Source organism: Pinus tabuliformis, chromosome 7, assembly GCF_031772625.1.
Source record: "Pinus tabuliformis cultivar Carrire ecotype Pingquan chromosome 7, CPIR1, whole genome shotgun sequence".
NCBI classification, from domain to species: domain Eukaryota; kingdom Viridiplantae; phylum Streptophyta; class Pinopsida; order Pinales; family Pinaceae; genus Pinus; species Pinus tabuliformis.
This window is the reverse complement of record NC_142293.1, coordinates 1,207,426,211-1,207,439,296: the sequence shown is the minus strand read 5'-3', so window position 1 is coordinate 1,207,439,296 and position 13,086 is coordinate 1,207,426,211. Positions and strand designations below refer to the sequence as shown.

The following is a 13,086-nucleotide window of genomic DNA, read 5'->3' as shown; positions in this document are numbered from 1 at the left end:
CATGATCAAAGGCACTTGAATTTAATTCATCTTATGCTTGGATGATTGATCATATGGTCTTTCCATATGCGAGAAACATCTATTTATTAAAGAGCTCAAGTGGGACTTGTGGCTTCTCCCAGCCCCATGTTGGGAGAGCCACAACTCTAATGATGATTGGATCATGGATGGAAAGGTTAGGGCAATGGGGCATATCCCCTTGCCCCTCTCCAAAACAAATCTCCTTTGTTCAAATTAACACATACATTTGCCATATGATCAACTACCGAGTTATTTATTCTTAGAATATGGAAACATCACTTCACAAGAATTTTATTGTAAAGACCTTGAATTCTATAAAAGATGTTCCTCAATCTCCAATTCAAGGAGAAAGATCTAAAATAAAGATAATATATCAATGAAATAAAGTTCCTTAATATAAATAGTTCTTCAACTTTTAAATTTACTAGTTGAAATAATCCTTGGCATAAAGCATAAGCTTCTACAAAATTATTTGAGACAATGCCTAATCCTCAAACAAACTAATATTCCTATTTGTTCTCAAGGTGATAATCACCCGTACTTCCTAAACAAAAAAAATTATCTTTTAATAAAATATAATACAAATAATTATAATATAATAAAATATACTTAAAATTAACTTTTTTTTATATTTTTTTATAATAAACTACCCTGAAATATCAATTAATTAATACTCATCTATAACAAATAAAAATATATATATCACAACTTCAACTTCAAATGGTGAAACGAACATTGATCATTGTTTTCAATATTAATATGCATATTTGCATTCATCAACATTAAAGTTTAAAACAATAAACCTCCTAAAGTCCTTTAATAAACAGCAAAACTCCAAGTTGTCCATGAATGTTGATCATTGTTTTCAATATTAATATGCATATGTGCATTCATCAACATTAAAGTTTAAAACAATAAACCTCCTAAAGTCCTTTAATAAACAGCAAAACACCAAGTTGTCCATGAATGCCCAGTTCTTCACGATCCCTATCACAGAAACAGGTCTGGTTTATCTGCCAGATCAGATGACATGGAATTAAATAGAATATGAATGTGATTGAAAGAGAATATGTCAGTACGCCTGGTAGGCCGTTGCATGTAAGTTCAAATGGGAGAGCCTGCATGATCGAAACTTGCCAGTAATAAGCACTGCAATACAATCTTCTGCCCGAACAGGACCTTAATCTGTGATATTAACCTCAAAACTTATACGGACTCGAAGAAGTTGTTCACAAGGTGAGTTTACTATTTTTGGTTTATTTTGGTCCTTTCAAACTAAAGAAATCATGGTACCATCCTAAATATTTGAAACCTCTCAAACTACTCATGTATGCCCTAGAGTATGACGATATCTCCGTTGCGAATTCGTTCCGCTCAGAGGATATATTTTCTTGCATGAAATCTTTTACCTCAAGCTGGAAAATTGTTCTTTAGTTTGGGAACGAATTTTGTCTTACGTTTTATTTATAATAAAATTTAAATGTTAGGGTTTTTGCAGTCGAAGTCAGTTAGCTGCACTGCTGCATCACACCTCGGTGGTATTATGGGAACGTGATTTAACATATTACAGTTTCACATAAAATATGTGAAGATTTGCTTTGTTAGATGGGAAATAAGAGATACAGATATTTAAGTTACAAATGTTTTCGCAGTTTCTTGAGTTTGAATTGGTTTTGAGAATTTACCGCGTCAATAGTATTTGATTCGACGTTCCGTGGTGATATTTCCACCCATCTTTAGGGGAAAATAAAAAGTGCATTAGGGCCGTTTGGCACCACTAAACTCAACTAACCTGACTAGATTTTTACAGCCTGATAAACTGCATCTCAACATATGTCAACAATTTTGTCTTAAAATATTTTGGTACGATGTTTCACTTTCACTGACTTGTTAACGGTCCTTGCAAGTTGAACCTTACCGAGGGAGTTAGAATTTTAGCTCGATGCTTACAAACAAAGATAAACTAAACCGGTGAGACACATATTGAGAAATAATGATGTAACTACATCGGAATCTTGGCCACTTCTATTTGCACCTTTGATAAGTTGCATATGCAAGGCAGAAAAGTAGGGTACCGTTACATACAAACATCCAAACAGTTTAGCCGAGATTGTTGTTGTATCACCAAAGCAGCTTAGTTAAATGTCTGGTTGGTCAGTGGCAAACATAATTATCAGGAATCGGGATCAAATGTTTAATTCGTGCTTCACTGAGGTTGAATATCATCGGACATTTCACATCTTCATCAGACAGTTTTCTCCAGAAATCGCTTCTACACCTAAGCGATATTTTCAAGATTTCATCAAGTCAAACTTGGTTTCACTGAGTTTGACTTGGGTGCTGCCCTCCTTGTCCAACTTTTTGTTTCCGAGGGGTTCTTTTATTTATTTTCTGTGTCGTTTGTTTCATTAATATTATGATTTTAAGGGTAGAATCTTATGACTAATAAGTAGCTTATAACTCTTTGTTGACATTTCTTTATGTGCTTACCATCCATGAATTGCCTATATGTTTGGTAAGATTAGTTGTGATATAGTTTAACTGGTTTCCAGACTTTCTGATTGCTGCCCTCCCAGTCCAACCTTTTGTTTCGGATGTGTTCTTTTATTATGTTCTGAGTTGCTTGTTTCATTAATATTGCGATTTACGGGTATACGTTTATGACTAATAAGTCCCTTAGAATCACAACCATGCAGGTGGGTTTAGCAAAGTTATATCATTATATGCTTGTTACTTAGCATTGATTAGAAATCCTTGTGAACACTGATTAGCATGTTTTCAGGTGTGTCTACAATGATATGTTGAGGCTCAGAGCATAGGAGAAAAACGACTTTGCTGTCAACGTTTACCGGAGTGTAAAAATGTTCAAGCGGTTACTCAGAGATATATGGAATAAAGGGGAGCATAAATTAAGCAGAGATCATTTAGACGACTTTTCTGTCCTTGCAAGAGAGTTCCACAATGGAAAGGTTTGAATTTTTCTTGTGATTTGAAGTACATGTCCATGGTGCCAAAATTGGAACTAAGTTTTGATTTAACTATCTTTCGAAACTGTAAACTTCAAAGTGGTCAATGGAGATAGAAGTCCTATGAAATACATGAATGACCATATCACTTTTTTCTAGGTTTCTCTATACTACCATGCATTCTCGGTCAAGGAAAGAATAGTGATGTAGTTAGTCCAAATTGAAATCATGCATAAACAAAAAGAGGAATAGATATAAACCTTGAGCTGTTGTATGCTACTTGGTGTTAATTTTCCAGTGATCTATGCTTAACACAATCACTTATATCAGTTCTTCTTCGATTAGCAATCAATTTATCCAGTATAATTCAATCTTCCAGCAACAATAAGCAATTGTAGATAGAACAGTAAACCAACGCACAATAGAAGATAACCAAGAACAATAGAGACACAGTGTTGGTCAAAGATCAAGGAAAACCCCCACAAGTGGGAAAACCCTTTCAAAATTCTTCTTCTATTAGATTGTCATCAAATGTTCAGCAAAGAGATACAATGTTCAAGTACATCCACAATGAGTCAAAGGGTCAAGCACTTGACTAACCAAGTCAACTATCAATATCCAATTAAAGATGAGCCCAAAAAGTCAACTCTGGTCAACAAGTCAAATCTGCAAATTCTGTCAAAGTCAACAGCAGCAGTGGCAGCCCTAATCAGTCAATGGTCAAATCACCTCCAAAGCCCCTTGGTCAGCAGTCAGAAAATGCAGCCTCCTTTGGTAGTCAAAGTCAACCAAAAACAGTCCCAAAATAATGCCTGCAAATATGGTCAAAGTCAAACTTTGACCTGTGAAAACCCTAGCCTTGAAATCTGAAGTCATCGCAGGTCAAAATGCCCAGATAAACTCGGTTAAATCAGCAGTCAACTCAGCCTCCCAAATAATTCAAAATTCAGTCAACCCAAGTCAAATCTCCAAGTCAATCCAAGTTAAAGGCTGGACAAACAGATCCCAAACAGAAGTCAACACTGGTCAACAGATTCCCTTCTCTCTCCTTAGCACATGTGGCCTTAGACCTGCAATTTCATAGCTATATGAACCAATCGTATCAAGAGATGTGATGTGTGTTGATGTCCTCCAAGTGTTGTGATATGATTATATTTATATGTGGTTGATAAGGTGGCTTTTCCTTGCCCAGGTCGACTTGTAATTTTGTGCACATGTGGGTTTTATATTAAAAATAATATTTTCCTTGACCAAATTAAATTCTTCCAGGGGCTACTAGGGGCTTCTCTGGATGAGGAAGGCTTCCCAATGGAGGAAATTTCTCCATGAGCTGCCAAATTTCAACACTCCCTCTCAGCTAGGGAGGAATTACCAATTGCATCATGAATCTCATCTCAAATATTCTGTCATCATCATCACTGTATCATGTCATATCTTGTCTCTGCTCATCCCTGCTCATCCAATGAACACTCTCGAATCTAAAGAAGAAGAATCTTTATAAGGGAGATAAATCTGCCACCCTATATCTCAGGACAATAGGAGAGATATGGCTTATCATTAGTGGTAAGGATCACGCACACCTATCCCCTGACAATAAGAGAGATACAACTTACTGCAAAGGGTAAGGATCACAAACACCTATTGTCCATTGATCTTCCCACCTTGACCCTTGAGAATCAAATGGTAGAACACCTGCATCCCATCACTTGAGAGAGATACCACTTGCCATAAAAGGTAAGGATCACCCACACTAAAGTCACCTCACCCGTTGGCCAGATGGGTGGCAATCCCTACAAGCCCAACTTGAGGGTAGGAAGCATACTAGGGTATCCTTTGCTCATCCTTGCTCATCCACTGAACACTCTCAAATCTAAAGAAGAAGAATCATCATAAGGGAGATAAATTTGCCACCCTATATCCAAGGACAATAGGAGAGATATGGCTTACCATTAGCATTAAGGATCACGCACACCTATTGCCTGACAATAAGAGAGATAGAACTTACCGCAAAGGGTAAGGATACAAACACCTATTGTCCATTGATCTTCCCACCTTGACCCTCGAGAATCAAATGGTAGAACACTTGCATCCCATCACTTGAGAGAGATACCACTTGCCATAAAAGGTAAGGATCACCCACACCAAAGTCACCTCATCCACTGGCCAGATGGGTGGCAATCCCTACAATTCCAACTTGAGGGTAGGATGCATATTGGGGTATACTCTGTCATATCCAAACACTGATAGGGGGAGATACAACTTATCATAAATGATAAAGCTCACACACACCCTATAGTGACAATAGGAGAGATACAACTTACAACAGGGGGTAAGGATCACACACACCTATTGTCCAGAGGTCCCTCAACCCCAGGAGCTCTACGACTCAATTCCTCTCTGTGTGAGCTCAAACAGGGGGGAAGAGCATAGCTAAGTGTCCTCGATCAACAGTGACCCTTACTCGGGAGGGTCACATCCATTAGTCCAAGCTAATCTTTGAAGACCAAGAACTTCCCTTTCAACAAAGCCTTGGTGGGAATATCTGCTATCTACTCATCAGTCGAAATGTGATGGAGTCTTATGACTCCTCTTTGTGCCATATCTCGGATGTAATGGTATCCAATCTCAATGTGCTTGTACTTGTCATGGAACACGAGATTCTTTGCTAGTTTGATCCCACTCTTGTTGTCGCAATATATTACTGTTGTATCCGGAACCTGCTAAAATAACTCTCCAAAGAGCTTTCTCAACCATACTGCCTTATAGCTAGCCATGCTAGCAACAATATACTCAACCTTAGTTGTGCTAAGGGCAATTGACTTCTGCTTCTTTCTCATCCAAGATATCATATCAAATCCAAGGCTAAAACAACACCCTAATGTGCTCTTCCTATCAATAACATTTCCGACCCAGTCAACATCAGTGTAACCATGAAGTCTCACATCTCTGACAGTATAACTTAGCCCAAGATTAATCGTCCCATGTAAATATCTCAGCACATGCTTAGCAGTGACCCAGTGTGCATGTAGAGGCTCGGTCATAATTGACTCAGAGTGTTAACTGCAAAACATATGCCCTGTCAAGTGTTCAGAAGGAACTTTAATGCCCCAATCAATTGTCGATACTCAAAAGGATTTGCGAAGTCAGGTCCTGCAGCTTCTACACATAGCTTCTTGAAGTTCATCTCCATTGGTGTGGCCATGCACTTGCATTCTACCATTCCAAATATTTCAACAGTTTCACTACATATTTCCCTTGTGAAAGCAAAATCTCACTAAGCCTTTGCCACACCTCTAAACGCAGGAAGTAGTGCATCAATCCGAGATCTTTCATTTCAAATTCAGAGGCCAACTCCCTCTTACATTTGAGAATCAGAGGTTCACCACCTTTCAAGAATAAGTCATCAACATATAATACCAAAATAAGGGGCATACCTTGGACAATTTTGAAGTAGAGGTTTGGGTCGGCATTGCTTCTTCAACCTGCACACGAGTCTTCCTGTCTTGTACTTGAAATCCTTGTGGTTGCTCAACATATACTTAATCCTGGAGTATGCCATGTAAAAATGTACTCTTCACATCCATTAGTGAAGAGTTCATCCCTAGCTAGTAGCTAGAGCCACAATCGATCTAATGGTAGTGTAGCGAGCAATTGGTGCAAAAATTTCATCATTATCTTCTCCCTCTTTCTGGGAAAAATCTCTAGCCACGAACCTCGCCTTATATTTCTTGATACTTCCATTTGCTCCATGTTTGATCTTGTACAACCATTTAGAAGTCACAACAGATTTTCCTTTGGGCCATAACATCCTTCCAAACCTGCTCTTTCATTGCTTCTTCAAAGGTGGGAGGTTCAACCTGTATGATGGTGCTCATAGCCACAACATAACACTGATATTCACATGGCTTCTTACTCTTTCTATAGGTTTCTTTGGCAACGACATGTCTTTTGGCATCCTGTAAGGTATCATGAAGCCAAAGTGGTCTCTTCCTGGCAGGAAGATCAGATGGAGGAGGATCCAAGGGGTCCATAGGTTCCATGGGATCATCATGCTTGCAGCTGTCCTATTTGCTTGCTCCACCAAGCTTCATTGCTATCCCCTTGTCATCATGCTTGCAGCTTTCCTATTTGATCATGTACAACTATACTGCTGTCCCACTGTAACACCTACAACACACATTTCCATGCTGTCACCTACAACACACTTAGATTTCTGCTGCAGATCTTGGCTATGCTTGACGACAGATTAGGACTTCCCTTTGATAACGTATAGGAGCTCCTCTTGACTGTAGATTAGGCCTCCTCTCCTAGCTGCGTATAGGTCTCCTCATTTGCTGTGGATCTGGCCTCTCTTTACTGCGGATTTAGGCCTCCTTTAACTGCGGCCAGACCTCTCCCTTAATGGCTGCTAGAGCTCTCCTTCATCTGTAGCTAAGTCTCCATTTAGATCTGCGGCTAGGGCACATTTAACTCAGTTGTAACCCTACCTTAGATCTGCGGCTAGGGCATACTTAAGGCCTCCTTATGACAGCGGATTAGGGCAGCGTATAAGGGCTCCTTTGGACAACGTATGAGGGCAGGTTAGGGCAGCGAATGGGAGCCTCCTTATTGCTGTTAGGGTATCCCTTTTGCTGCGTCTAAGGGCTGTCTTAAACCCTTCTAGAATAGCGTATAGATTAGGGCATGATAGGACTGTGTTAGGTTGTGCTAGATCTCCCTTTCCTCCTGCATCTAGGGCTTCTTCATTAGGGCAGTGTAGAGCCTAGGGCACTCCCTCTAGATAGCGTAGAACCTTTCTCCATTAGGGCAGCATTATCCCTTAGGATCTCCCCTCTCACCAAAACCCAAAGACAAGTAGAGAGGAAGAGATCCCAAGGTAGTGTGTCCAAATGACTTTCAAGGCACCTTTATTTATACTAAAACGTTGAGCACATGTGGGGTTTATTTGGTTGATCACCGACCTTGACGAATTGTCCCATAACACAAATAAATTCATATCTCCATGAATACTTATCGGAATCGGATGATCTTTAGATCAATCCTACACCTCTCGATGAGAGGGATCCAAGAAAAATATCCGTTGCCATTAGTAAGATGATCCACATGGAGTTTGGCCCTAGTTGCCAATTTTAACACTCCCTCTCAACTAGGGAGAATTCCATCCGCTGATCCATATGTTCGACTGTACTATCTTTGCCATCAGTGCCCTGCACTACTCTGCTCTGCGCTACTCTGCTGAACCATGAAGAAGAAGAATTGATCGAGAATGTCTCATACCATTCTCTACTGACTTGAAGTCAGTTTTATTGATCCTAGATCAATATCACAAGAGAGTGTCTCAAACCACTCATGCTGATCCCAAATCAATATCACAAGAGAGTGTCTCAAACCACTCATGCTGATCCCAGATCAATGGAGGTCATCCTAACATAGTGAGTACGGTAGATACAACAATGCGTCCATCGATAGTACTATTATGGTCCCTAACCCCATTTCCTTGCTCATTGATCAGATGAGAGGTACTTCCCATGAATCCCAGACTGCATGGGTAGGATGCCTCGACAGGAGAACTAATCATCCTGTCCCAAAGGCGCCTCAGGGTATCACAAGGGAAGGCTGAGCCATTCACCCTATACACAACACAACATTAGGGGAGGGTGAGTCGCCCTATGGTCGTGTGTTGCTCCAATAAGTACTCCAAGCCCCCCAAAGCTCCTAGAGCTCAATGCATGCAACATGCAGGACCCTTATAAGAAGGTCTTTCAATGACTCCAAGTCTTTCGAGAAAGTCATAGATTTGACCTTTCACCGGGGCTTTGACAAAATGTCTGCGACCTGTAGATCAGTCTCGATGTGATGGAGCCTCCTCACTCATCAACGTACCATATCCCAGACAAGGTAGTATCTAATGTCTATCTGCTGGAGCAATCATCGAATACGGGATTCCTCAACAATCGAACCCCCCCTTGTTCTCACAGAGGATCACAGTGGTATTCGTCATGTGTACAAACAACTCACTGAAGAGATTCCCCAACCAGGCAGCTTCATACGAGATCATACTCGTAGCTACGTATTTGGTCTCGGCATTGCTTATAGCAACCGACTTCTGCTTCCTGCTCATCCATGATATCGAAGCAGAACCCAAAGAGAACCAGCACTGAGAAGTGCTCTAGTGATCCTCCACACTCCCTGCCCAATCAACATTCGAATAATCATGCAACTTCATATTTCCGGCAGTGTATTTCAATCCATGAGATATTGTGCCCTGAAGATATCTCAGAGGATTCCTGACACCAATGCAGTGAGGCTCAACTATATATGAGCTCATCATGCTAACTACAAAACATATGTCCGGACGGAAGTTCACCAAGAACATCAATGCGAATGAGTTTATGAAACTTAGAGGCATTTCCCAAATCAGGTCCGGCATCACTACCATATAACTTCTGAAAGTTAAGATCCTTGAGGTAGTCATGGCCTTGTAGTTTATCATTCCACATTTGGAATCCAACTCCCTCTTACTTCTGTAAATGAGAGGGTCTACACCTTTCAGAAATAGGTCATCCTCAGAGGGTGCCAGTATGAGAGGTCTATCATCCATAACCTTCAAACAAAGGTTTGGATTGGCTTCCCTCTTAATGAGTCTCAACTTCGTCTGATAGCTATCCTCTCATATCAAACCCGAGGTGTTTTGCTTCAAGCCATAGAGGGCTTTCTTCCACCTGCACACATGAGATTCTCGATCATGAATCTCAAACCCCTCGGGTTGTTCCAAACTTGTGGACCTGCTACATGAGGGGAATGGTCCCCTTGTAAGATTTTCCTTTGGTACATCTTAGACATGTACCTTCATGCTTTTCTTGAATTCAGGTATCCAAGTCACCATCTGAATCACATCGGGTAGAGCCCCATAAGTAGACCTCCGGTGCTATAGATGAGATCTGTCAACTGACATGGTCCCCAATGGACCATCCTGCAACTTGATACAAATTGCCAACCCTGAACTCAAAAATAAAAGCATCTTTGAAAATTATATTTCCAAACATGTACCTTTCCATCGATGAATGCCACCCTGTAACCTTTGACTTTCAATGTCGAAGTGGACACCAGGTTCTTCTTGCAATTAGGTACATAAAAGAGATTCTGTAAATGAATCGAGTTACCCTCATTCAATTGAGGGGTAACATTCCCTACACACTTTTTGGGATAGGTGGCATCGGCTCCAAGTATAATCCCATGATTGTTTCTATCTCTATCAAATTAGAGAGAGCGCCCCTCTATCTGATGGAGTGCGTTGAAGCACTACAATCAATAAGCCAGATTCCCAAAGAATTTGAAGGAGAGGGCCAATACAAGATAATGCTTCTTTATCTTATCAGAAACAACATTTGGTTCTTCATACCTGGGGTTCTTTGCTTTCTCTAAAGAGTCGGTTGTTACCTGTCATTCCTCTGATCATTGAAGATGTCCCTAGAATGATTGTTATCATCATAAAGTGATGTGTCCTTGCCATTCAGACACTCCTTCGCATAATGGCCGAACAAGTCATCTACCTTTCCTTCCACCCTTAGATCCGGTGAAGTGATCTTTAGGTAGGCCATCATAAGCTTTCGCTGCGCCATTCTGATAATGTTCTCTGCTTCGATTTCACCCTTAGTGAATTTGAAGAGGGATGAGGAATCCATTGATCCTTTTGTCATTTCACAACTATCTTCGGTGATTGCTCTTTCACTCTAGCTTGGGCATTGTCTTCACCTCACCTCTGATACCATGTTAAGTTTAGGTATGTTCTATGCTTAGAGCAATTTAATTCAATTTTCACAGTTAGCTCAATATCTTTTCCAGATTAGTAATCACATCAGCGTTAAAGTAAACTGCAGATAGAACATAAACATAAATCGCAAAAGACAAGCCAAGACAAGAGGACACAAGATGTGGCGCTAGCCAGGGACAAACCCCAATGCGGGGAAACCTTGAATCAATTCTTCTTATATGTTCTTCAATAGTTCAACAAAGAGATAGAGAGAGAGATAGAACATTTACAACAGAAGTCAACACTTTGACTTGTCTAGATAAGAGCATAGATCATCTCTAAGAAGATGATACATGAGATCAGTGGAAGACAAGCTGCTTCAACTGATTCTCCAGGGTGACTCCTTCACCTATCATTGTGCTGCATCTCGTCATCATGCTACACCTCACCGTGCTGCACCATGCTACACTATTGTCCCAGTGTTTGGCACTGTTGTACCTTGTGCCACTGCTGCACCACGCTGTCACCCATGTGCTTGTTGCACCATTGCTGCTTTGTGTACTTGCTGCACCAAGTACTATACTATTGTCCCAATGTACTTGCAACACTATGCTTGTTGCTGTCCATGCTTACAACAATGGACTTTGACGTCCTCTAGAAGCAAAAATAGGAGGTTGCCTCTATCCTCTGCTATTGCTTATGCTAGATGATGTCACCTCTCCCTGCTCCTGCTCCACCTCCTATTCCTACTCTTTCTCCTCCTCCTCCTTTATCTCTATCTCCTCTGCGGTTGATACCTCCTCTGATGCCTTCAAATCTAACTAGTTAGGGACTGATTCCATGACATGCCTCTTGGTTTCAACCCTCTATGCAACAATGGTGTCAGTATGATCCAATGAGATGGCTTTCATGTCAGGGGTTTTCTGAAGTTGTCTCGCCCACAATCGAAGATTGTAGTAGATGTAGACCATGTTATTATGGTGCTAGGTCTCCAACCTGTAATTAGAAAATTTAAATATAAATGATACAAAATTATAATTTATAATGAATTCAAAAATTTAATTTGAATTTTTGTAACCTATTGCGCTTCTTGGTGTGTATTTTGTCAAATACACTCTAGGTGTGCTCACATTCGAAGGAGATACATGTTTGGATGGGCACTGGAATGGAAATCTTTTGGAGATGGGGTACTCTGCCACCATAGCTTGTACACTAAGCATCTACAAGTTAAAATAAATAAGAGAAAAAAATTCTGAACTTGAAGCAAATTATGAAGAGACAATGAAATTTGAAACAAACTGAAGCTTACCTCGCCTTTTGGTCTTCCTATCCTTAACAACTATTCTAAAGCCAAATGTGCCCCCTGCCATCCTATATATATCCATTTCGTTAGAAATATATTCACGTTCTACCTCAGATGACAACATCTTTTCAATATAGGTGAATAATCCATCCATCACCTCGTCATTGAATCTGAAACCACAGGAGTAAAAAAATGCGGGGCTGAGGTAGATCCTTGCAGCATGAATGGGCCTATAGAGGGTATTGTTCCATCACTCGTCAATCACTCTCCATAACAACTGTTGTTTCTCAAATCCCTCATCCCCCCTATTCCCATAATAGGTACAGATAACTTCTTTGGCCCTATCCCTGGCCTCAGACAAGTAGCCCATTGCAAGCTTCCATCAACCAATCGAAGAACCCTTACCAAAGGTTTGGAAATGGCACACACCTCCTCCACTCTAGCCCAAAATCTCTCCTGATAAGAAACATGCTCTTCACATCCCACATAAAATTCAATAGAGACTGAAGAGATATGAAACTGGTGACAAACCTTGTAATGGCAAGATGTGTTAGAAAATCAGAAAGGCAGAAAGATTTTCTTATGTTGATAGTTACTTGTGATATTCTTATGTTCATCTTTTATCTTTGTTTCATCAAGCAATTATCAAAAGCAAAAAATGAAGATCAGGGACACTAGATGTAAGCGGACAACCAGGGCTAAAACCCCTATATAGGGGAAAACCCAGTCAATAACTCTTCCTTCAATTATTCAAATTAAGATGGACCAAGACCCTAGACTCCACCAAGTCAGCCTTCTAAGATGATATAGTATTCTCTTCTTATCCAACAATTCCATCCCAACAACAATCCAGAAATTCGACTTCCCAGTTGCATAATTTTGACCCCCAACAGCAGAATTTTGGCCTTCCAATTACTGCAGAATTTCGGCTCCTTTCCAGCAACTACACAGCTTCACACGTGTGGAAAAAGAAAGAAAATTTCGACTTCTTGTGCTTGAGAAAAACCTCCTTCTTCGCTATCCTTTTTCTTCTTCTTCCTTGG

The 13,086-nt window shown here is 40.3% G+C and overlaps 1 protein-coding gene across 2 annotated transcripts in view; it reads left to right on the top strand.

Moving 5' to 3' along the window:
- The first annotated feature begins 966 nt into the window (after positions 1–966).
- The window catches only part of LOC149251738 (Ribosomal L18p/L5e family protein), a 48,084-nt gene continuing 35,964 nt past the window's right edge, over positions 967–13,086 (top strand). The window contains exons 1-2 of one of the 2 annotated variants that reach the window (XM_089459554.1): positions 967–1,257; positions 2,834–2,990. In XM_089459554.1, coding sequence (XP_089315680.1) covers positions 2,883–2,990 — 108 coding nt within the window. In that variant the 5' untranslated portion in view covers positions 967–1,257; positions 2,834–2,882. Of the gene's footprint in view, positions 1,258–2,803; positions 2,991–13,086 lie in introns of both variants that reach the window. The other variant, XM_089459553.1, reaches the window with a different exon arrangement.